The sequence below is a fragment of the Hemitrygon akajei genome, chromosome 10 (assembly GCF_048418815.1).
Source record: "Hemitrygon akajei chromosome 10, sHemAka1.3, whole genome shotgun sequence".
NCBI classification, from domain to species: Eukaryota; Metazoa; Chordata; class Chondrichthyes; order Myliobatiformes; family Dasyatidae; genus Hemitrygon; species Hemitrygon akajei.
The window spans coordinates 146342983-146366495 of NC_133133.1; the positions used below are offsets into that span (position 1 = coordinate 146342983).

At 39.4% G+C, this 23513-nt stretch overlaps 2 protein-coding genes across 6 annotated transcripts in view; one reads left to right on the plus strand and one right to left on the minus strand.

Moving 5' to 3' along the window:
• The window catches only part of wnt5b (wingless-type MMTV integration site family, member 5b), a 136361-nt gene that overhangs the window by 31210 nt on the left and 81638 nt on the right, over nt 1-23513 (plus strand). The window lies entirely within an intron of this gene.
• LOC140734777 (F-box/LRR-repeat protein 14) lies at nt 15916-22281 on the minus strand. Of its 3 annotated transcripts, XR_012100618.1 has the most exons (3): nt 20613-22281; nt 17595-19868; nt 15958-15977 (listed from the first exon to the last, which is right to left on the minus strand). XR_012100618.1 is itself a non-coding variant. In XM_073059265.1 (2 exons), exons 1-2 carry the CDS (start codon nt 21809-21811, stop codon nt 19730-19732), a joined length of 1338 nt encoding a protein of 445 aa, XP_072915366.1. In that variant the 5' UTR covers nt 21812-22281; the 3' UTR covers nt 15916-19729. The 3 variants fall into 3 exon arrangements, 2 of the variants coding, with proteins under 2 accessions (XP_072915366.1, XP_072915367.1); XM_073059265.1 differs by having other exon boundaries at nt 15916-19868; XM_073059266.1 differs by having other exon boundaries at nt 15916-19868; nt 20618-22271.

Below are 23513 nucleotides of genomic sequence, written 5' to 3' on the forward strand. Positions count from 1 at the left end.
CTGGGAAAAACAGTTTCTCCTCATCTCCATCCTAAATCTTCTCCCCTGAATCTTGAGGCAATGTCCCCTAGTTCTAGTTTCAAACAAACAACAACCACTGACCTCCCTTTGTCTATCCTGCATGCTACTTCTTCAAAGAATTCCAACAGATTAGTCAAGCAAGATTCTCCCTTAAGAAACCTCATGCTGATTTCTATCTTTTTTATCGTGTGGCTCCAAGTACTCCAAGACCTCATTCATAATAATGGACTCCAATACCTTGCCAATCACTGGTCAAGTTAACTGGCCTATAATTTCCCATCTTTTGCTTTCCTCCCTTCTTAACAGGTGAATTATTAGTGAAATACAGATTCCTGCCACTTTGCTGTTAACAAATGTTGTATTTGATGTGTATGTAATCACTTCAACACTGTGTTACATTGTCCTTTATTGCTTCAACTATATCATATAACCATATAACTATATAACAATTACAGCATGGAAACAGGCCATCTCGGCTCTTCTAGTCCGTGCCGAAAGCTTACTGTCACCTAGTCCCACTGACCTGCACTCAGCTCATAACCCTCCATTCCTTTCCTGTCCATATACCTATCCAATTTTTTTAAATGACAAAATCGAACCTGCCTCTACCACTTCTACTGGAAGTTACCACACAGCTACCACTCTCTGAGTAAAGAAGTTCCCCCTCGTGTTACCCCTAAACTTTTGCCCCCTAACTCTCAACTCATGTCCTCTTATTTAAATCTCCTCTACTCTCAATGGAAAAAGCCTATCCACGTCAACTCTATCTATCCCCCTCATAATTTTAAATACCTCTATCAAGTCCCCCCTCAACCTTCTACACTCCAAAGAATAAAGACCTAACTTGTTCAACCTTTCTCTGTAACTTAGGTGCTGAAACCCAGGTAACATTCTAGTAAATCTCCTCTGTACTCTCCCTACTTTGTTGACATCTTTCCTATAATTTGGTGACCAGAACTGTACACAATACTCCAAATTTGGCCTCACCAATGTCTTGTACAATTTTAACATTACATCCCAACTCCTATACTCAATGCTCTGATTTGTAAAGGCCAGCATACCAAAAGCTTTCTTCACCACCCTATCCACATGAGATTCCACCTTCATGGAACTATGCACCATTATTCCTAAATCACTCTGTTCTTCTGCATTCTTCAATGCCCTACCATTTACCATGTATGTCCTATTTTGATTAGTCCTACCAAAATGTAGTACCTCACACTTATCAGCATTAAACTCCATCTGCCATCTTTCAGCCCACTCTTCTAACTGGCCTAAATCTCTCTGCAAGCTTTGAAAACCTACTTCATTATCCACAGCACCACCTATCTTAGTATCATCTGTATACTTACTAATCCAATTTACCACCCCATCATCCAGATCATTAATGTATATGACAAACAACATTGGACCCAGTACAGATCCCTGAGGCACACCACTAGTCACCGGCTTCCAACCTGACAAACAGTTATCCACCACTACTCTCTGGCATCTCCCATCCAGCCACTGTTGAATCCATTTTACTACTTCATTATTAATACCTAACAATTGAACCTTCCTAACTAACCTTCCATGTAGAACCCTGTCAAAGGCCTTAATGAAGTCCATATAGACAACATCCACTGCTTTACCCTCGTCAACTTTCCTAGTAACCTCTTCAAAAAATTCAATAAGATTTGTCAAACATGACCTTCCACGCACAAATCCATGTTGACTGTTCCTAATCAGATCCTGTCTATCCAGATAATTATATATACCATCTCTAAGAATACTTTCCATTACTTTACCCACCACTGATGTCAAACCTACAGGCTGATAATTGCTAGGTTTACTCTTAGAACCCTTTTTAAACAATGGAACCACATGAGCAATATGCCAATCCTCTGGCACCATCCTTGTCTCTAATGACATTTGAAATATTTCTGTCAGAGCCCCTGCTATTTCTACACTAACTTCCCTCAAGGTCCTAGGGAATATCCTGTCAGGTTCCGGAGATTTATCCACTTTTATATTCTTTAAATCATTATAGTTTCTTCTTTAATCATTATAGTTTCCATAAATACCCTACTTGTTTCCCTTACTTAACACAATTCAATATCCTTCTCCTTAGTGAATACCGAAGAAATTGTTCAAAATCTCCCCCATCTCTTTTGGCTCCGCACATAGCTGTCCACTCTGATTCTCTAAGGGACCAATTTTATCCCTCACTATCCTTTTGCTCTTAATATATATGTAGAAACCCTTTGGATTTATTTTCACCTTACTTGCCAAAGCAACCTCATATCTTCTTTTAGCTTTTCTAATTTCTTTCTTAAGATTCTTTTTACATTCTTTATATTCCTCGAGCACCTCATTTACTCCATGCTGCCTATATTTATTGTAGATCTCTCTCTTTTTCCAAACCAAGTTTCCAATATCCCTTGAAAACCATGGCTCTCTCAAACTTTTAACCTTTCAACCTAACAGGAACATAAAGATTCTGTACCCTCAAAATTTCACCTTTAAGTGACCGCCATTTCTCTATTACATCCTTCCCATTAAACAAATTGTCCCAGTCCACTCCTTCTAAATCCTTTTGCATCTCCTCAAAGTTAGCCTTTCTCCAATCAAAAATCTCAACCCTGGGTCCAGTCCTATCCTTCTCCATAATTATATTGAAACTAATGGCATTGTGATCACTGGACCCAAAGTGCTCCCCAACATATACCTCTGTCACCTGACCTATCTCATTTCCCTAACAGGAGATCCAACACTGCCCCTTCTCTCGTTGGTACCTTTATGTATTGCTGCAAAAAACTATCCTGCACACATTTTACAAACTCCAAACCATCCAGCCCTTTTACAGAATGGGCTTCCCAGTCTATGTGTGGAAAATTAAAATCTCCCACAATCACAACCTTGTGCTTACTACAAATATCTGCTATCTCCCTACAAATTTGCTCCTCCAATTCTCGCTCCCCGTTATCAGCCAATCATATCCAATGAAGTTTTAGGCAGCATTAAGAAGCCATCACAGTGGTCATTGAGTCTTCAAATTATGTTCCTCCCGGAAAAAAAAAGCTGGATGTCTGGGAGCAATTAATCTCGGTAAAATGCCATAAGAAATCACAATCCCTAAGTGGTTTGTCTTATCGGTGGCACAGTGAGCTCTACCTCACGGTGCCAGAGATCCCAGCTCAATTCTGACCTTGGATGTTGTCTGTGTGGAATTTGCACGTACTCCCCCAGACCGCATGAGTTTCCTCCAGTGTGTAGTCTTCTTGCAGCATTCCCAAAGGCTGATTAATTGTCTGTTGCAAGTTGCCTCTAATGTGTTGGTGAGTGGTACAATCTAGGAGAGGGAATGTGAGGAGGATAAAACGAGATTAATATATAATGGATGGGTGATGGCCAGCACAGAATTGGTGGGCTGAACAGCCTGTTTCTGTGCTGTATCTCTCTGTGACTCTACATCGGCAGAGGAACTTTGATTTCACTAAAATGTTATGATTGCGTGTTAAGAAATGTAATGAAACCAGCGAATGCACCACATCTGATAAAGTAATAGTCACATGTAACAGGTTTCCTTATCTTATCGGGAAATACAACTACAACTGGTAGCACTCGTGCACAAGTTAGAAGGTCAAGAGTTCGAATTCCACTCTAGGATTCTGCCATACGATTTGGCTGACATACAGTATACTTTTGAAATCATTTTGCAGCTGAATGGAGATGAAGTATAAATGAGAAAGAATTTATGAGTATCTGGAGCAGAAGGATAAATAAAATTACTATAAAAAAGTGAGTGCATTCACGTTAGTGTTATTTTGGAAGTATATCCCATCCTGGGTTGAAAGACCTTTAAGAAGAGACTATCTATACTCCAAATCAGGTTTCCACTGGTCTCACTGGGTAGCATCACCTGTATCACGGGGAGATGCAGAAGTTCTCTACACTGAGTTCCAATTAGGACAGATTGGAAATGTAAAAGTTGGTAATGAAAAACAGGGACAAGTGCTTTCGCCTTGTTTCAAGAAGGTTACAAGTGAAGTGGGGTTGCTTGCAGGACCACAGAAGATTAAGAGAGCCAATAACAAATGGGTACTGTGGATGCTTCTCCCTGCTTTCTGAATGGTTGTCAGTCTTCCCTTTTTTATTACTCCCAACGAAAATATCACTACTCAGTCTGTCAGGTTATGCCCAAAAGCCAGGGTGTATTTACGGGAACTTGTGGCTTTTGGCTTCCTAGTGTTTCTGCGAGAAACAAAGAAATATTCATTCCTGAGATGTGGCACAGAATGTGCACCTCGAAAGGATATGAAAGAAAGAAAATAGTGTTTACTGATGCAGTATTTTAAACAAGAAATATACTTTAAAAAGGTACATGGTAGGAGAAAACATAATCCCCAAACTGTTGGAGCAGAACCTGACATTATTGAAAGGCAGGCAGCCAAATCAGATGTTACAGGTCATCATCAGTTATGTTGCAATAGTAGATATTGCAACATAACTGAACATATAGATACAGTTGAGCAAGGAGGCCTACAAACCTCAGTTACACCTGTTCTGCCTGGAGAAATGGAACAAAATTCCAGCAACTTATTGTGAGAAGCCTGTGGAAGGCCACCCAAAACGTTTGACCCAAGTTAAACAATTTAAAGGCAGTGCTACCAAGTACTAACAAAGTGTATGTAAACTTCTGACCCACTGGGGAAGTGGTGAAAGAAATCAAAGCTGAAATAAATTATTCTCTCTACTATTATTCTGACATTTCACATTCTTAAAATAGTGATCCTAACTGACCTAAGACAGGGAATGTTTTCTAGGACTGAATGTCAGGAATTGTAAAAAACTGAGTTTAAATGTATTTGGCTAAGGTGTATGTAAACTTTTGACTTCAACTGTACATGTTCAAGGAAAATACAACCCATGAAGTAAAGTGAGAGAAGAAAGGTACAATATTGCTTCACCCTGCAAAGAGCTCTGTTTCTCGGGGGAAAAAATTGGTTAACAACTGAACAAAAACCCAACTACTTTTGATAAGCACACAATCCTTCAAGTCAAGCTAAGAGAGACATTTATTTAAGGACAGGAGTGTCAGGCTTGCACAGGCAGACACCTCCCAGACTGCCCCCAGCTAACAGGAATCGCTTGCCACTCGTTTACAATTCATCACCTGCAGCCTATTTAAACCCAGTTCTCATCCACAGCCCTTGTTCACTCTTTGAGCCAGCCAGCCTCAACCTTCTGTTACCTTGTCATATTAACTATCTGTTCTCTCTTATTTTGTGGCCCCTTGCGGTTTACTATTTTGCAGCTTATTACAAAAATATCATTTCTGTTGCTTTGCTTTTGGGTCAAGCCTCATCTACATTTCCTGACAAGGAGAAGCAGTCAATCTGTTCCAAGCATATGTAAGAATTTAGCCAATCTTCTTTTCAAATTTCTTCACAGTTAACCTGCAGGTTTTATTTGTGCACAGGAAAGAATCATTGAGATGTGGGCTCACCTGCATGCCTGGCATCCAGAGTACCTTTCAACTCCAGGTGTTTCCAAGAGTAGCTGTTACAGTAAGAGTTAAGTTATGTCACTAGCTCATAAATTGTAATGAAGCCTAACACTAAAAAAATTGTACCAATAATGTGATAAATTTTGAAAGTAAGAAATAGAATTATTTTATGTGAAGAGGAAAAGGAATGAATGCTAGTAAAAATTAAACAACAAATAGACACTGAAGATCATTTTTACAGAAAGACAGTAGAGCTACCATTTGTAAAGAAAATTCAGCTTTGGGTTATATACTACATAAAACAAAAGAGACTCAGTCAAGGCAGTCCATAGTCTACAAACAACACAATAGGACAGATTAGGAGGGAAGTCAAAAGCAAACATCAGTGGAACAGCAAACCAGAACTAAAACCAGCCGAACAACAGCAAACCCAAATAGAAACAACACCCAATACCAAAAAGATTAAGCTGTGTATCCTAGCAACAAAGAATAACAAGAGTGGGAAAACCAAATTCAGTGTTTTTATTTAGTAGTGACTTGGTATTTATTTTAATTATCCACATTAAGAGCTATGTCCACACTTAATATGTTGTTTTAATGAACAATTTCTGTTTCCTTTTGAGAAGGGAGACATATGACTATAGAATGAAAGCCTGATATCCTGTGAATCACAAAACAACCCCAAGCTGATCTCATTTGTCTGTTTTGTGAATTTCAGTTTTGGTTTAAGATTTATACAGTAAAGACCATATTGAAGTAGCATGTTACAGAAGGTTAGAGTAATGGGTACAGAGGTGTCAAAGAACAACCCTTCTAGGCGTCCTCCATTATCTTTTATTTTTTTCTGTTTTAAATGGATATCTACTTCTGGTTCCAAAGTTACTATGGACACTGCGACTACTGCCACTTCACATGGTAATTTCCTATTCTATGTTCTTAAAACTTTACATTACTTATAATTAACCACCTCCCTTCAAGTCTGTGATGATTTCACTGATTAATTATTGATACAGCAAGCAGTGAAAATAATTTACTGTTTCTGAATGACTATGTTGTCCTGTTAACTTTTTCACTTCTCACTCATCTCTGTGGGTTGATTAGTTGCTCAACACTAGGTATTCTATAATAGATTTAGGAACTGTATTTGGGGTAGATGGTAGCTTTATGGGGCAGAGAATGTACACCATGCATCTGTCCACAGAGGAGATGGTGTCATGGTTCCGGTTGGCTGTTCCCCTTTAACGCTCCTTTCTCCCTGATTATGCCTTAATTTCAGTCATTAGATTTTCAATTGCTGCTAGTTTACTTAATTACAGTACACCTGGTTTTCATCAGAGACTGTGAAATAAATACAATGGCATCACTATCACAGGTTGCCAGTTTGTTGGTCTATTCTTGTGTGATACTTTGTTCCCTTGTCCGATTAGAACCGTTAAGTTTTAAGTTCAGCTCTAGTTTCAAGATAGTCCCTGTAAATCCTGTCTCCTTGTCAAGATTCCTCTGGTTGACTGTTCTATGTTCACATCTATGCCAGCATCCCCAACTCAGTCGACATGTTGTGTCCTGCACTTGGGTTCTCCTCAGTCACCCTGTGCAACAGTTGGGCTATAAAATAGAGCCAGCTTGTTATAATATTTAAATTTCCCTACCTTGTACCTTGCTAAGTAATATGTAGGAATGGTGCAATTTCCAAAGGTGACAACTAATCACAGCAGAACTGTGCGGGTAATTTTTTTTAGTAGTGTAGGATAGAGGTTAGGAGCTGTGGAAGGAAGCAGGCCAGTGATGATAGCAGCAGGTAATGGTTTTTGAAGTCAACTTTCACAAGAATATGAGATGACCATTTTTGTGCTTAAGATTTCTAAATGAATGCATTCACTTGCTTTATTTAAACATAGAAACATAGAAAACCTACAGCACAATACAGGCCCTTTGGTCCACAAAGTTGTGCCAAACATGTCCTTACTTTAGAAATTACTAGGCTTACCCATAGCCCTCTATTTTTTAAGCTCCACGTACCTATCCAGAAGTCTCTTAAAAGACCCTATCGTATCCACCTCCACCACTGTTGCTGGCAGCCCATTCCACACACTCACCACTCTCTGAGTAAAAACCTTACCCCTGACATCTCCTCTGTACTTACTCTCCAGCACCTTAAACCTGTGTCCTCTTGTGACAACCTTTTCAGCCCTGGGAAAAAGCCTCTGACTATCCACACGATCAATACCTGTCATCATCTTTAGAAACCCTCTCTCACATTCATTGAGGCCTGAAGTGACTTTGGGAACAGTTTAAGGATTCACTCCTACCAGATTACAACAGTTTGCTTTTGGACAGTTTGCGAACAGTCCTTGTGTCTGATTATTTAGACTATCTCCAGCCTTAGGACTGTGTACACTGTACAGACTGCAACACCAATCAGGCTCTTGAGCCGGTGTGGATAACTTCATTCGCCACTACTCTGAACTGATTCGACTGCCTATAGACTCACTTTCAAGCCCTCTTTACAACTCATGTTCACAGTATAAATTTTATTTGCACAGTTTGACTTCTTTTTCACATTGGTATTTGTCAGTCTTTATCTGTTCATGTATAGATTTTTGTAAAATTCTATTTATTTTCTTTTTCCCCATAAATGCCTGCAAGAAAATGAATCTCAAGATAATATGTGGTAGCATATATGTACTTTGACAATAAATTTACTTTGAATATTGAACCAATCACAAGCCAAGAAAAACTAAGAAACAGCAGTCAAGCACTTTCTGGTGGAAAGTGCACCTCCTGACAGATTAACAGCAGATTAATTTGTTAGAGAACACACAACAAAGCTCCTGACAAATTTGGCCACAAACTGATATTTACTGTAGGAAGTTTAATGAGCAAATAAAGCCTATGAAGGGACACAGCACAATAATCGTATTTAATAATTATGGGCAGGCTTGGATTATTGTAGGCCATGAAGACAGGCTTATGTTGTCTCTAGTATGTCCCTCATCCATGACGTAGGAAAAAAGCTCAATTTCATTTGCTTTTCTGATTCTGGAGAAGTGCCACTGGTCAGCTGCTGTTTGTCTACATAAAGGGAGGATGTATTTTAGACTAGTTAATATTAGTTTGTGGATTACTATAAGAAAAAGAACACAAGTAGGCCATTCAGCCCTTAATTCCTATTCTTTCATTCAGTAAGATCAGGGCTGATCGTTCTCCTCAGCACCACTTCCATACACTAATCCTCCGTTTCTTGAATCCTTTAATATTTAAAAATATATTTATCTCTGCCTTGTATATATTCACTGACCTAGCCTTCACAACTCACTTGGGCAGAGAATTCCAAATTACCACTACTTTTGGTTAAAGAAATTTTTCATCCACTTGGTCCTGACTGTCCAAGCCTTTACTTTAGATAGATAGATAGATAGATAGATAGATAGATAGATAGATACTTTATTCATCCCCATGGGGAAATTCAACTTTTTTTCCAATGTCCCATACACTTGTTGTAGCAAAACTAATTACATACAATACTTAACTCAGTAAAAAATATGATATGCATCTAAATCACTATCTCAAAAAGCATTAATAATAGCTTTTAAAAAGTTCTTAAGTCCTGGCGGTTGAATTGTAAAGCCTAATGGCATTGGGGAGTATTGACCTCTTCATCCTGTCTGAGGAGCATTGCATCGATAGTAACCTGTCGCTGAAACTGCTTCTCTGTCTCTGGATGGTGCTATGTAGAGGATGTTCAGAGTTTTCCATAATTGACCGTAGCCTACTCAGCGCCCTTCGCTCAGCTACCGATGTTAAACTCTCCAGTACTTTGCCCACGACAGAGCCCGCCTTCCTTACCAGCTTATTAAGACGTGAGGCGTCCCTCTTCTTAATGCTTCCTCCCCAACACGCCACCACAAAGAAGAGGGCGCTCTCCACAACTGACCTATAGAACATCTTCAGCATCTCACTACAGACATTGAATGACGCCAACCTTCTAAGGAAGTACAGTCGACTCTGTGCCTTCCTGCACAAGGCATCTGTGTTGGCAGTCCAGTCTAGCTTCTCGTCTAACTGTACTCCCAGATACTTGTAGGTCTTAACCTGCTCCACACATTCTCCATTAATGATCACTGGCTCCATATGAGGCCTAGATCTCCTAAAGTCCACCACCATCTCCTTGGTCTTGGTGATATTGAGACGCAGGTAGTTTGAGTTGCACCATATCACAAAGTCCTGTATCAGTTTCCTATACTCCTCCTCCTGTCCATTGTGTCCCCTGGTTCCTGACATTACAACCAGGGGAAACATCAATTTCACATCTCACATGTCTAACACTCTAAGAAATTTGTACATTTGAATATGAGCCCCTTTTATTCTTCTAACGTTGAGGCAGTACATGCCTTGTTTGTTCAATATCTCTTTGTACAACAAACCTACATCCCAGGAGTCAAACTGGTTACTTTTATTTGTCTGCATCTGTCACCCAATGATCGGATTGCAGTAATGGCTGAAATGCTATTTCTATCCAGTCAAAAGATAATTAAGACGTTATGTTTTCATCACCTCATTTTTAATCTGTCCCCTTTTTTTTGTGAAACTGTTTCTCCAGATCACCCAGTAATTGTCCAAACCCATTCTGTTTTTATCTCCAAAAACTCCCCTAAATTGGAACATGGAGACATGTAATAGTTAAAGAACAGTGGTACAAATTTGCAGAAAGGACAATTTTTTTCAATCGTATCAAAAGCTATGGAGAGATCAAACAGATGTAATGCCAATGACATTAGATATCATGTGCCCTTCAGAATGAACTGTGTCATCCTGAATGATCACCTTATCAAAGTAGAACTAAATAGGTATTTGCTTTGGATAAAATGATTATCACGTATGTTGACAGAACCAATGTGGCATTAATATATATCCAAAGAATATTACTGCAGGAAGCTGGGTGAAAAAAAGATCTTGGTTTTATTGATCATAGGTTCCTTGAGATTCAAGAAGGAAAATTCTAATGCAGAACCATTAGAATGATTCATAGCTTAAACCAATACCCAGATAGGATCAAGGACCTTGTCTTATTTACTTCAGAGCAGCAGAGACTTAGAAGTGATACAAGAGAGCCTATAAAATAATTAAAGGGCTGGATAGAGTTCCTAGTTTGTTTCTATTCCAGCTTAACAGACATGGGAGGAGTAGAATATAGATTAAGCTAAGTATAGATAAATATAGGCCGGATGTTAGACAACATATTGAAGTATTTCCTACAGAACTAAGAATTTCTGGAGGACAGTCTTATCTGGTGGTGTTGGTCACAATTTCTTGCCTGTCTTCAAGAGGAACCTGGACTAGTTGCTGATTGGAATAGAGACAGGACTATATAAAAGGTAAGAATTTTTATAGGTAACATTTAGTTTCAATCTTGAGTAGATTAAATGATAACTTTTTATAGCAAATTTTCCCTCATTGGTTCTGAAATTTTAAAATGTCCGAAAAATTACATGATTCCAGAAGTGAACGTAAGGTGAAGGAGGGGTGAAGTGTGTAACCTTAAAGATTCTGCATCCGCGAAGTCACCCAGACTTGATGAAGCAGCTAGTCTTTTCCTGCTTAACAATTCTGCATGTTCAGACATAATACTGCCGTGGTGTTTATTTCCAATGCGTTATGAAAAGCATGGCGACTCAAACTTCAATCCTGCATTCAAAACATGAGATTTAAGTATCACACAGGCTGCTGTCATGTTTGTTTTCTTCATTAATAATTAGTTTTGAAGATAAAATTAGTATTCAAACTATAAAATTTATAGACCAAATTATTTATATCATACCTTGGATTCATGTCTTTTATATCCAGAGCCATGAATGATTCTGTCTGGACTTCCTCTCTGCACTTGTATTTGATCCTCCCTCTCCATATGTCTCCTTTTGTTCCCTTCAGGCCTGACTTGTTTTGTATGTCTATACATTTCTGGTTCCTTGACACTCCCAGCTGTCAAATATTAGTACTGGGATTCAGCACTATTCCCTTTCTTCTGAGAAAGCTAGAGAATGGCAGAAGACATGCATAATGCAGACTCCAAGCACTGATAAAAGTTCGCTAGTTGAGGTTTTACACTCATTTTGTGCAGTTAAGTCTTCAGTGTCTTTGATTTGAAAAAGGAACCATTAAAATCAAATAGGTTTCCAGTACTCAATTTCAATGGGAAAATACAACCTTCATTCACCAGGATAAATTATTATATATTATACTTATCAAGTCAGTGCTGTCTGTAAATGGAGCCATGCTATTTTCCCCTTCCTCCTGAAGGGTTAAGCCTGATTGTGATGCCAGATTTGAGAATGCCAACATAAACTTTAGGTGGAGCTGCAGGGATTTCTCCACAGATTCCTGCCACTATCCCCATTTTTCACTGCCCCCTTTCAACCTTCAGTATCAATCCTGAGAACAAATATGTCACTTACGTGAAATAGTATAAAATAACCTTACAACATAAACAGAATAGGCATGTTTAATCCATATCTTGATGAATAAATACAGTGGTTTGTATCACCTCAATGGCTTGAATTTTAAATGGAACCCGTTCAACAGAAATAATTGGAATTTTACAACCACCTTTAAATGTGGCTGTGATCTGCTGTGATTACACCAAAAGCACATCACAAACTAATTAAAAGTATGTGCATTCTTTCAGAGTGAAGATGCAATGATTTTGTTAACCTAAGTCAATGGAGGCAACTTTCCTGAAACTGCTGTGGATAAATGCAACACCTGTTGAGCTACCACACTAAACATGAATAAACTCGGCTTGATTCCCACTCTACTTAATTAATTAAGTTCAATGAAATGCATTCATTGCATTCTAGGGCTTTTGGAGAGACGACAGTCAGTCATGTGAGGTGTAGTCAGGTGCCCTGTTCATCATCTCCCTCCAGTGAACCCTGCTGGAAAGTGCACAAGTTGATATTAGATTCAAACTTTAGCGGTTATGCATGGTTAAATAACTCACTGACCCTAGTATGAGAAACTTGATTGCTGCTTGTCACTGTGGGACCATTTCCCACCAAAGGAGAGTTCCCTTCAGAGCAGAAGGGAGTTAATTCACTCACCATTAATTGTGTTCTTTAACAAGCATATGATCGCACTGAGTTTGGGCTTTACACAAAAGAGGGAATATAATGTAATGTATAATAAATTTAGTTTCTACTGCAAGTGCATTAACATACTGTGTCAATAACATATGAATGTGAAAACATGAAGAAAATCAGCTGCCAATATTCCTGCAAGATTTAAGTATAAGAAAACTGGTTACATGATCTCTAATTTGTTCCCTGTGGTTAACCCAGGATTATAACTTTTCTTAACTGGATTTTACTGTGACCTCACTTCCTATTCAAAAACAATTTTATACAGCACTTCTAACAAAGCAATGTGTTCCAAGCCATTTCACATAAATGTTATCAGATAGAATCTGCTGCAGAGCCACAGAAGGGGTCATTATGGTAGTAGGCCAAAAGCTTGCAAAAAGGAGATTACAAGGAATATCTTAAATCAGAATGTCAAAGAGGTTAGTGGAGGGAATTCCAGATCTTAAAATCTTGGCAGCTGAAGCACATATGTCAGTATGTGATTAAATTCAGGAATAATCAAGAGGCCAGAATTAGGGAAATGCAGATTTCTCAAAGGGCTGTGGAATAGAGGGAGATTGCAACCATTGATATGAAAACATGGACCCAGTACAAAAATTTTAATAGGCACTGCCTAACCCGAAACCAACTAAGGCAACAGCTACACATTATGGGGTACTCAGTAGCAGTGAAAATACGGTCAGTAAGGCTTTAAATGATTTCAGACATACAGGGATGAAATTGGCGAGGTCAACGCTGTGTGAAATACATCAAGAGATCACAAAGGCATGGATGAGGGTTAAAATAGCAATAGATTCATGGATGTTGCAGAGGTAGGAATAGATGGTCTTACTGATCAACAATCTACTGGAGTACCTCAGTAGGTCTAGCAACATCTTGTAAAATCCTGCATCAGGTCCCAGGGCACTGCTGCAAAGCTTTGACCCTAAACATCCACAATTCCTTGGTTTCTTTCCTCCCACAGATGCTGTTGAAACCGCTGAGTTCCTCCAACAGATTGTTATTCCAGATTCTACAATCTGCAGTCTAATTGATCATTTGGTAAGTGGTCCATAGCTCACCACATAGCTAGTAGTTGCACCAAGGCTGTGAACAGTCTCGTTCAGTTTCGAAGGTAGAGAATTCAAGAGCAACAGAATGGAGTTTCGGGTGTTGATCAAAATCCATTGCGTTAGCTGACACCCCTGTTTAAATGTCAGTCTATGCTATTCAAATACTAATTTTTTCCTTTCAAATTTACTGTCATTTACAATAAAGGCATATCAAATATAACATACTAAGGATGCCACAAATTAAATTATTCAGATTGGGTTATTTCCACATAATTGTTTTCTATTGCTGACTTCAGATAAGCTTCATGGGTTATATTTTAACTTCAGTAATTTTACAAATGTAGAAATATGCTTAAAGTCATTTTTTTTGTTACAATTGTGAATTTCTGATTCATTTAAGTATCTAATCTCTGATGTTACTGGACAAGCTTCTTGTATGCTTCCCACTTATTCAGTTAACCCAGCAGCCATTTCTTTTCCCTCCCAAGCTATCTTGGTAATCTTCTGATATCAGGTTACTGACTCACTTTGGTAACATCTCAATTACTGAAAATGCTTTTTTGATCTATGTTTTATAGTAGGCACACCCTACTTAGTTGCCTGATATGTGATGCTAGCACTGTACTTTGATTCACAGATCATGAAATAACCATTCAGTAGGGAATTTGTTACATCTGAACTACGGTCAACAGAATGTTGTAACCACCTTTACTGATAATTAAATAGAGACCAATATTGTGAAAAGGGGATGGTTTACCAGATATTTATATTTCAGCTGACAATTTATCCTCTTTATGGCTATTTGAACTACTGAACTTGCCAGTGCCTATTCCCTAACCTCCATTAGGAAAGGCGACCCCATGTAACAGGGTGACTAAGGGTTCGATTCCTACAAAATGGGCTATGTCACAATTTTCCATGACACAAAGCAACATCACTTCTGCAAGTGGCATGTATCATGGCTTGAAAAAGAACTGGGTTGATTTATTTCCATTTTTTTCACAAAATCTGAGGGAGTGAATTTTATTCTGCATCTCAGATATTTGGGTATTGATTTGTGAACTCTGAAAGGGTGAATTTCTGTGACCTTCACAACCACATTGCTATAATATGTTAATAAAACCCACAAATATGAAAATACTAGATTGTGAAGCTACTAATTTTTACTCTATTTCTCCTTCCTCACCATTTTTTTTGGTTAACCACTCAGTTTCTCACTTCAACTATTAAATGGGGGCCCTCGGCACTGTTCTTCTGAGCTGACCTGCCCTACAAGGAATTCCTTAATCTTAACCACGTTGCTTTCAGGATCTCACACCCATGTGACACAATGTACAAGAACACCAGATTCTGCCTTGACTGCATTTCAAATTATTAGGGAATATCCTCTATGTTTGAAAAACATATTCTTTTTAAAAATCATTTCTTTGGCTTTCACTGGTTCAAAATTCCTATCAGACTTTACAACAAAGAATAAAAACATAAAAATTGTGTACAGCTTAGACCAGGAGAGTGAAGGATTTAATGGTTCAGATTGATAACCTTTGTACTCTGATGACCTGATAAACTACCGTAAGTTTCTCTTTCCCAAGGTGCTGCCTGACTTACAGGGCAGTTTCAGATTTCCTACATCTCCAGCATTATGCTTTTCTATCATAAACAAGAATATTTTGCTGCCATATTTAACTGCAATCTTTTACTCCTACAATCAGCCTATTGAAAATATTTATTTAAATGAAATGAACAGTATTCAAATTTTTTTGTTCAATGAAGAATATGTAAGTCTATTTAGCTGGTTAACTTTTTCATGAATGGTTAGCATTTGCTCCACTAAGGTGATAGGAATCCTTGGGGAAAAAAAACATGGCAGCCAGGCAGTTGGCAATCTCTCTAATTAGAGCAGACATGAAAACAATTGAAAGCTCTGCCAAATTAGTCCTTGGATCAACATTTTTTTGATGTCTTGGAGAATCATGCCCTCTGAATATTAAAAACTGTTGACTTTTCAGCAGGGTTGCACAAAAGCTTGTATCTACAAACAACAAAATGATTTTTCCCACCATCTCATATTAACCATCAATTCAGTTTTCAATCAGATCAGTGGCAAGTGTTGAAAATTAATCTTTATATTTTTTTAAATTGAAATCTTTATGACTAGGATGCTAAAATATGTTTCAATATTAATTTTTTTAAAATGGGAAAGTGACAATGCGTGTTTTGGAGTAATTAACCACGTGTCCGCTGGCCATGGTAATTTCACTGGATAATTAATGCACACACCTCCTCAATCTGATTGTCCTTGCGCCCTCTAAAATGCACTATCTTATAAATGTTAAAATTATATTTCTAATTTTCTTATAACAGAACAGGGGTCCATTGATTCCATGTCGGTTTTTAGAGCAACCTTATCAATCCCATTCCACTATTCATATCCTTGTTATCTATTCTTTCTCCCATGCCTATTAACTCTTACCACTGAGAGAATGTAGACTTACACAGATGGCATCACAAGGTCAGGTTAAACTCCGGTTGCCAGAGCTGTACAGTATGACATTAGCAATACTGATGGGGGCAGATTCAGTTCTCAACATTCATAGATGTTTTTATCAGAATCTGAAAGACTTGCAAAGCAATGAAGAGAGAACAGGGAAGTGGGTCCAACTGGATTGTTTTTTATACGGAGCTGGTACAAATGGCTACAAACCAAATGGCTTCCTCCCATGTTATAACCATTCTGTAATTGTATAGGTAATATCTCAACTAATGTAACAGTATTCAAAAACATTACAATTATGATCAGGTTTACTCCCAGCATCATGGAATGCAATGTTGTCAATTAAAGAATGACTTGTATGTATTAACTTTAGAATTCATATTTCCTTAAAATACTGATACTGTACTTTTAATATCATCAGGTTAAAATGGGGTCATTTTGCTGGCTTGGTTACAATATACACAGAAAGTTGTTAATTTGACAAAATTGACTGGGTTATATTTCAGTGGTCATATTCTGCACTGAATTGTTTCAAATTGGGGTTACATCTTTACATAAATACCACTACAATCCCATCAGTTTGGATGGGCTACAGTTAGGTACAAATTACCAAACTGTACACAGCTATCATCTATGATTAGGGAGCGGTGGATCATCTAGTAACTTCTTGCTTTCTCTTTATCCATCTTTGGATAATGAAAATTGACAAGACGTGAAACCCCTCTGTAAGGCAGTTTATGGATAGCAGTAAATACTAAAATCTGTTCATTACCATGTCACATTGCCCTTTTAATCTCAGTAATGACCTGTAGTGGTTGCAAGATGCCTTGACACATTTTTGATGTTAATGGACACGTTCAAAAAGCACATTAAATTTTTCGATAGGAAATGGCAATTTAGCTGAAATGATTATTAGCAATGGATCAGATTGCAGTTTTTTTTAAGGAATAAGGAAATATAGGATGTCAATTTCAAATGATTCTGCCTCTTTGCACGTACTTAAGCCTGCCATAAACACACTTTCCTAGCTGATCCTCAGCCTTATGCAGACTTGTGCATAGAAATGTCAGCCATTTTCTTCCCTTTTGGAAGGGATGTTTTTCAATGTTTACTGCAAAATACAAAATTAATTGAGATCAGTTTTTTTCACAAGTGCTTGAATTAGATGTGATGGCAGATTTGGTATTGGTGAATTTTAAATACAAGTTCTAAAAATCCCAATAGAATCAGTTGGCTTGTTTGCTTATGGGCTCTGAACATCACTAGCATTTCTATTCCTGTATCTTTATGACTAGAATGCTAAAATATATTTCAATATTAATTTTTAAAAAGGGGAAAGTGACAATGCACATTTTGGAGTAATTAACCACGTGTCCTCTAGCCAGGATAATTAATGCACACACCTCCTCAATCTGACTTCAGCATTACAAGTAATTGTCCTCACACCCTCTAAAATTCACTATCTTAGAAATGTAAAAAAATTTCTAGTTTTCTTATAACAGAACAGGGGTCCATTGATTCCATGTTGGTTTTTAAAGCAACCTTATCAATCCCATTCCACTATTTAGGCATAGGTGACCAGGGGCAGCATTATAGCGTAGCAGTTAGCGCAAAGCTGTACAGTACCAGCTGTAAGATCGGGGTTCGTTTCCCTCCACTCTTTGTAAGGAGCTGTCCCCATGACTGCCTGGGGTTCCTCCAGGTGCCGGGATGTCTCCCATGTTCCAAATTCGTACCTTTAGGGTGAGAGAGTTGTAGGCATGCTATGCTGCTGTTGGAAGCTTGGCGACATTTGCAGGCTGCCCAGCAAATCCTCATGGATATGATGCAAACAACACTCCACTGTATATTTCAATGCACCTGTGACAAGCTAATCTTTATACTGATGAGACTAGACACATATAGGATTGGACAGATCAGATAAAAATGATACCTTTCCTTCCCTAAAGGCCATGAGCTAGCCAAGTAGTTGAAATGGTGTCAGATATAAAAATGACAAACTGTTGGAAATAGCTCACGTGACAGCAAGGTAAAATCATTAGGTTTTGATGCAAGACAACATTAGGCCACGTATTCTCCCCTCTCAATTTTTGCTTTCTTCGAATTCGAATATCCTGTTAAGCCCATTCAGATATTGCCTACCGAAGGTGATCAATACTGTTATTTTAGATTTTCCGTACGCAACAGAAACACTTTCATAAGAGTACCGACATTCATTTGTCTCTTCTGCCATTTACTTTCATTTGGAAAATCTTCTTAATACTCCATTTCAGACAACTTCATGTTGTCCTAATTTTGAAAGGCTTTAGTATTAAGCTCTAACATGTTAAGCATTTTTGTGCTGAGCTTTGGGTCAAACAAAATAAAGTTAATATATGACATTTAGTTTCAACTGAATTGTCAGTTTTTAATGCTAAAAATATAAATGAGCATGATAGAATAGGGTAGGACACATTTTAGCAGCTCACAGAATATTTAATCATTTTACCTGATGACTTATTTTATCATTGTGACTGATTGAATCAATTACCTGATGACTTGCTATTATATATGTTCCCCATTATGCCAGAAATATACCTTTTGCATCCTGCAGCCATTGCCTATCTCAAAAAAAATTGCAGGAGTATTTATTAAAATGGTGGCTGGAAAACTCCAGCCTTTGGGGGCGGGTAGAGGTTTATGGGAGTAAAAATCTCTTCCTTCTCCCCCCCCCGGCCAGATTCAATCATCAAGTTGTTTTACTATATTAAAATGCCTGTTGGAACCAAAATTCTGATCTATTAGAACATCGCAAAGTATTCTGCAGTTTAAAAAAGGAGCACGATTTGGAATTATTACACGGTATTTGTAAATACTTATTTTTAAAAATCACGGATCCATTGCAATTTGGAGAACTTATTCCCCGTGCAAATATTTGATTTTTTTTTAGATACTAAGGCCTAGTCAATTTAGGAGTAACCTTGTTCCTTTCTGCTTGAAAAAAAAGTTGATTAAGCGCACTCGGAACTGGATAGGAATGCTTAAAAAAAACAGCATGGGCAGGCAAGCAGGCGGGCGGAGAATCCTGGGGGAGCCGCACACTAAGCTATTTGGTATGCATGAGTGGGCAGGCAGAAAAGGCGAGCACTGTAGCTTTTTAACTTTACCCAACAATGCAGCGCCAGGCTGGCCCTGCCCATTAACTTCCCTGCTGCTACTGCTTCCCCCTTTCAATAAAAAAAAATGCGCCAGAAATCATCTGGAAAGTCGCAGCATACGGTGTCTAAAATGTATAGAGCAAGGCCATCCGGGTGAATTGGAAACCAGCTCGGCGCTGCGCTCCACAAAGCTGCCCTGGCCTCGACTGCATCTCGTCACTGACAGGACGCCATTGGCCCACTCTACCACCGTACTTTTCAAAATGATCACACAATGGGCACTGACACTTATCTCTTTTTTTTCCAAAACATACTTCATATTTTCCCGTCTTTATTATATAAATATCAGCTTTTTAACGTTTACTGTAAGAATATAAAACGTTTAGGTATCATTTACAAATTCACATACAGTACAATTCAAATATAGGTTGATCAGCAGGATATTTTTTTTCCCCTTCAGCAACTGCCTGTCTCTGCGTCATGGCCCTTACAGGCAATCGGTCCTCGGGAATCGATGAGTCTTCACTTGACGAGCTCCCCCTATTTAAGGTAGAATAGGCTTTCGTAATTTCAGGAAAAAAAGGGGAATAAGTCTCCTCCCCACCCCCCCCCCCCCAAAAAAACTGGAGTAAATGTCGACCAAAAAAAACCCTGCACAGCTGCCAGAACAAGGCGTCTACGTTCCAGATTCAGTACTTTTTCTCTGCATAAAACTATAGTTCGCGATTCTGACTTGGGTGCAGCTAAGACCTCAAAAACCTGCCTCGTGTGCTTCATGATTTCTTGTATTTTTCCAGCCAACTTATTTTCTTTGAATAGTTAGTATATATATATTTTTTTTTGTCCCAAAAAAAAGGGTAGTAACGCTGTAGACTAACCAGTAAGGGAGGGTAACGTCGCTCTAGGCACAGGTATTACTGTGCAACTCCTCAATTTCAGGGCACACACAAAAAAAAAACGAGGTAGCCTTGAATGTGTCTATCAGCAATATGCATACTATCTACGAAACAAAGTATGAACCAATTTCCAGAAACCACTGTGACCAATGTCAGAATTACTTTTTTTGTTGTTATGAAAACTGTTGAAGGGTGGGGATACTGCAACTTTTTCGATAGCACAGTGTGGAAAGAAATCTTGCGAGTTACAACAGAACGATCACTTTTTTTGTTTTGTTTTCTGTCGTTTAAGAATCATAATTTTTGGAGAAAAAAAAACAATACTCTTGTTTTGACAGCAATGGCGGTGAGACACAAGTGTTCTTAAAGGAAAAAAAAACAATTTCACCTCACTTTTTCACTTTCAGTCATTTGCCAGAGTCCCAGGTTAAGAACTTTAAGGCAGGGCAATTGCGTTATTCTTTCCAAACCCCTTTTGGTGATTTTTGTGCAGCCATAGAGATCAATGCCCGTCAGCTGGGTCAAATGGTCAGCTATGAGTTCCAGTCCTTTGTCTGTAATCCGCACACACTGACCGATATTTAGGGTCCTTAATTCGTGCATCTGCCGGGCCATTTTGTTGATGCCGTCATCACTTATGTGGCAGGAGCAAAGGGAGAGCGATTTGAGCTGATACAAGCCTTGCGCGATATAAGCCAGGCTCTGGTCGCCTATCTTATCGCAGAAGGAAACGTCCAACCCGCTCAGTCTCAAGCTGCCCATGGCCAAATGCATAATGCCGGTATCGCTGATGTTATCACAGGACCTTAGGTTGAGACTCCACAAACTCGTCATGTGTGAAAGATGTAGCATACCCGCGTCTGAAATCCCACCGCAGAAACTCAAATTCAGTACCTTGAGTTTGGTCAGGCCCTTGGAGATGTGTTTTAAGGAGAGGTCGGAGAGTTTCTGACAGTCTTGTAAAGTCAGATATTCCAGGTTTAGGCAGCCTTCCGCAGCGCTTCTAGTCATGCCTGCTAAATGGCCGATTCCTACATCCGAGACGTGCCGGCAGCTCCTCAAATTCAAGCTCTTGAGTCTGTGCAAGCCCCAGGCAATCAACAGAAGGCCTGTATTGGTGATATTGCTGCAGCCGCCCAGCTCCAGCACCTCCAGATTCTTCAGATACTGTGCGATCCTACCCAGGCTGCTGTCGGTGATCTGTTTGCAAAGGCTCAGGTTCAGGACGTTCAGGGACGGGATCTCTTGCACGAAAGCGTGCCCCAGGCCGATGTCCGTCAAGTTGTAGCAGCCGCTCAGGTTCAGGCTCTCGATGTTGGGCATACCTTGGATCACATAGCTGAGGCTGCGCCGAAGGCTGAGAATCTGCACCCTCCTGATGCCCCTCGCTTGGAGACTGGGGAAAAGGGAAGGGTTGGCTCTCCTCAAATGCAACTTGGCTTCAACCCCTCTCCAAACGGATTTGTGATAGGCAGCGTCTCTCCAAGCCGTGCACACTTGCGCCGCTCGCCCTTTGTCCCTCACGTCTAGGTAGCTGAAGATCATGGCCAGGATCTCGGGGAAGAGACACGAGATGTGTGTCTCCATGTTTCCGCGCTGCCTCCCGCCGGCCCCTCGCCTCTCTCTCCCTGCTCCCTCGCGCTGCCTCCGCCGATCGATCAGCTCGCGATCCCGGGGCCGCGTCACGTGACCCGCCTGGTTGCGCAGTCGGATTCGAGCAGCCAGCCCCGGCGGCTCGGCGCATCACAAAAGGCCGGCTCCGAAACTCGGCCCGACCCCGGCCGGCCGCCCGCCCGCCCGGCTAGCCTCGCATCGCTCTAAAAGGCCAAGGAAATCACACACGTATATATAAATCCCCGGGCCTGCCGACCTGCGTTGTTTTAATTACTGCCACCCTCCCAGCCCCCATCGGAGCTCTCACGCCCGGCAGCCGGAGGGCTTCCTGCGGCCTTTGTCTGATCTTTTCAAACCAACTTGGCAGGCGCGCAGCATTTTCCATTGCGGGGGTGTCCCCGGAAATTGGAAACAGAAAAGAAATGCACTACCAGAACTCAAACCTGATGTTTTACCTAGAAACATTTATAACTCAAAGTGTGCGCCAGCTACTTATGCAGAGTGGAGAAAAAGTGAGGTTTAAGGAGCGAAAACAGCGCCTGGTGTGTCATGTCCCCCCGGTTGAGTTTGCCAGTGGTCTCGCTCGGATGGAACAGTAAGAATAGTTCCCTAGGTAACCAAGTTCTTACAATTCGGTTCACTTTACATTAACCCCTTAGTTACTTCTGCAGCGGACAGGCTTCACCGCTTGGAAATCGTCAGGGTCAAGAACAAGCACAGAAGTGTCATTTTCTCTCAGTTAGAGTCAATCCATTCCGAAGTAAAGGAAGGATATTAAAAAATCTGTATTTGAAAACCATCTGCTTCCCTGAACTTGTCTGCATTTTTAAATAATAGAAAATAGTATGTGGTGTGTGTTGCCTGAAATAATACGTAGTCACCATAACATTTTAATACAAATAATGCATCGAGATCTGGCAACAGTTTCCTGCTTTTCACTTTTCAAATGCAAGTCTAATTTTAAAAGCACAGATTTATATAACTGCAGACGGATTGAGGTTGCTCAGTTTTGATTTGATTTTAAAGAACAGAACTTAGATTTAAATGACGAAGGATGCAAACAAAATATTTTGGTGCAATTGATTAACCTTCTTTACCCAATTAGTTAAACTACACTTTTTAACTGTCAACTGTAATTTAATAGCGGTTAAATAATTAAATAATGTGATATATTCTCATAAACTTGCATCATGTACTTGAATATTACCATAGAACACACAATGGCTTCTTTATCATTAGAAAAAAAACGGCGCCACCTTCCCATAACATGAATCAATAAAAAGAAAACACGTTGTGATTAAGGTGTTAAACCAGTCACGTTGTGGCGACGAAAGGTTCTAAAGTAGATTGTCTAACATCAAAGAGTTAAATTTTTATAAAAAAGCTAGAAAGGGGCCTTTAAAGGTACGGACAGGGGAGGAGATTGTAACCATTGAATTACATATCAGGGCGCATGTGCGACAGTATCCAGTGGCCTTAGGTCGGGATAGCAGTGAGAAGTGAGAATTTTTGTTTCGTCAAAGCGTTAGTTAAAACACAAGTGATGCATCTACAAAGATGAATAATGCATGTGATCTAATCATTTCGAACACATTCCTGTCAATTAGTTCCATATACATCCGTGACAATAAAATAGGGAGAACAGTCAGTCCCATCCATGCATATTTTGCTCGAA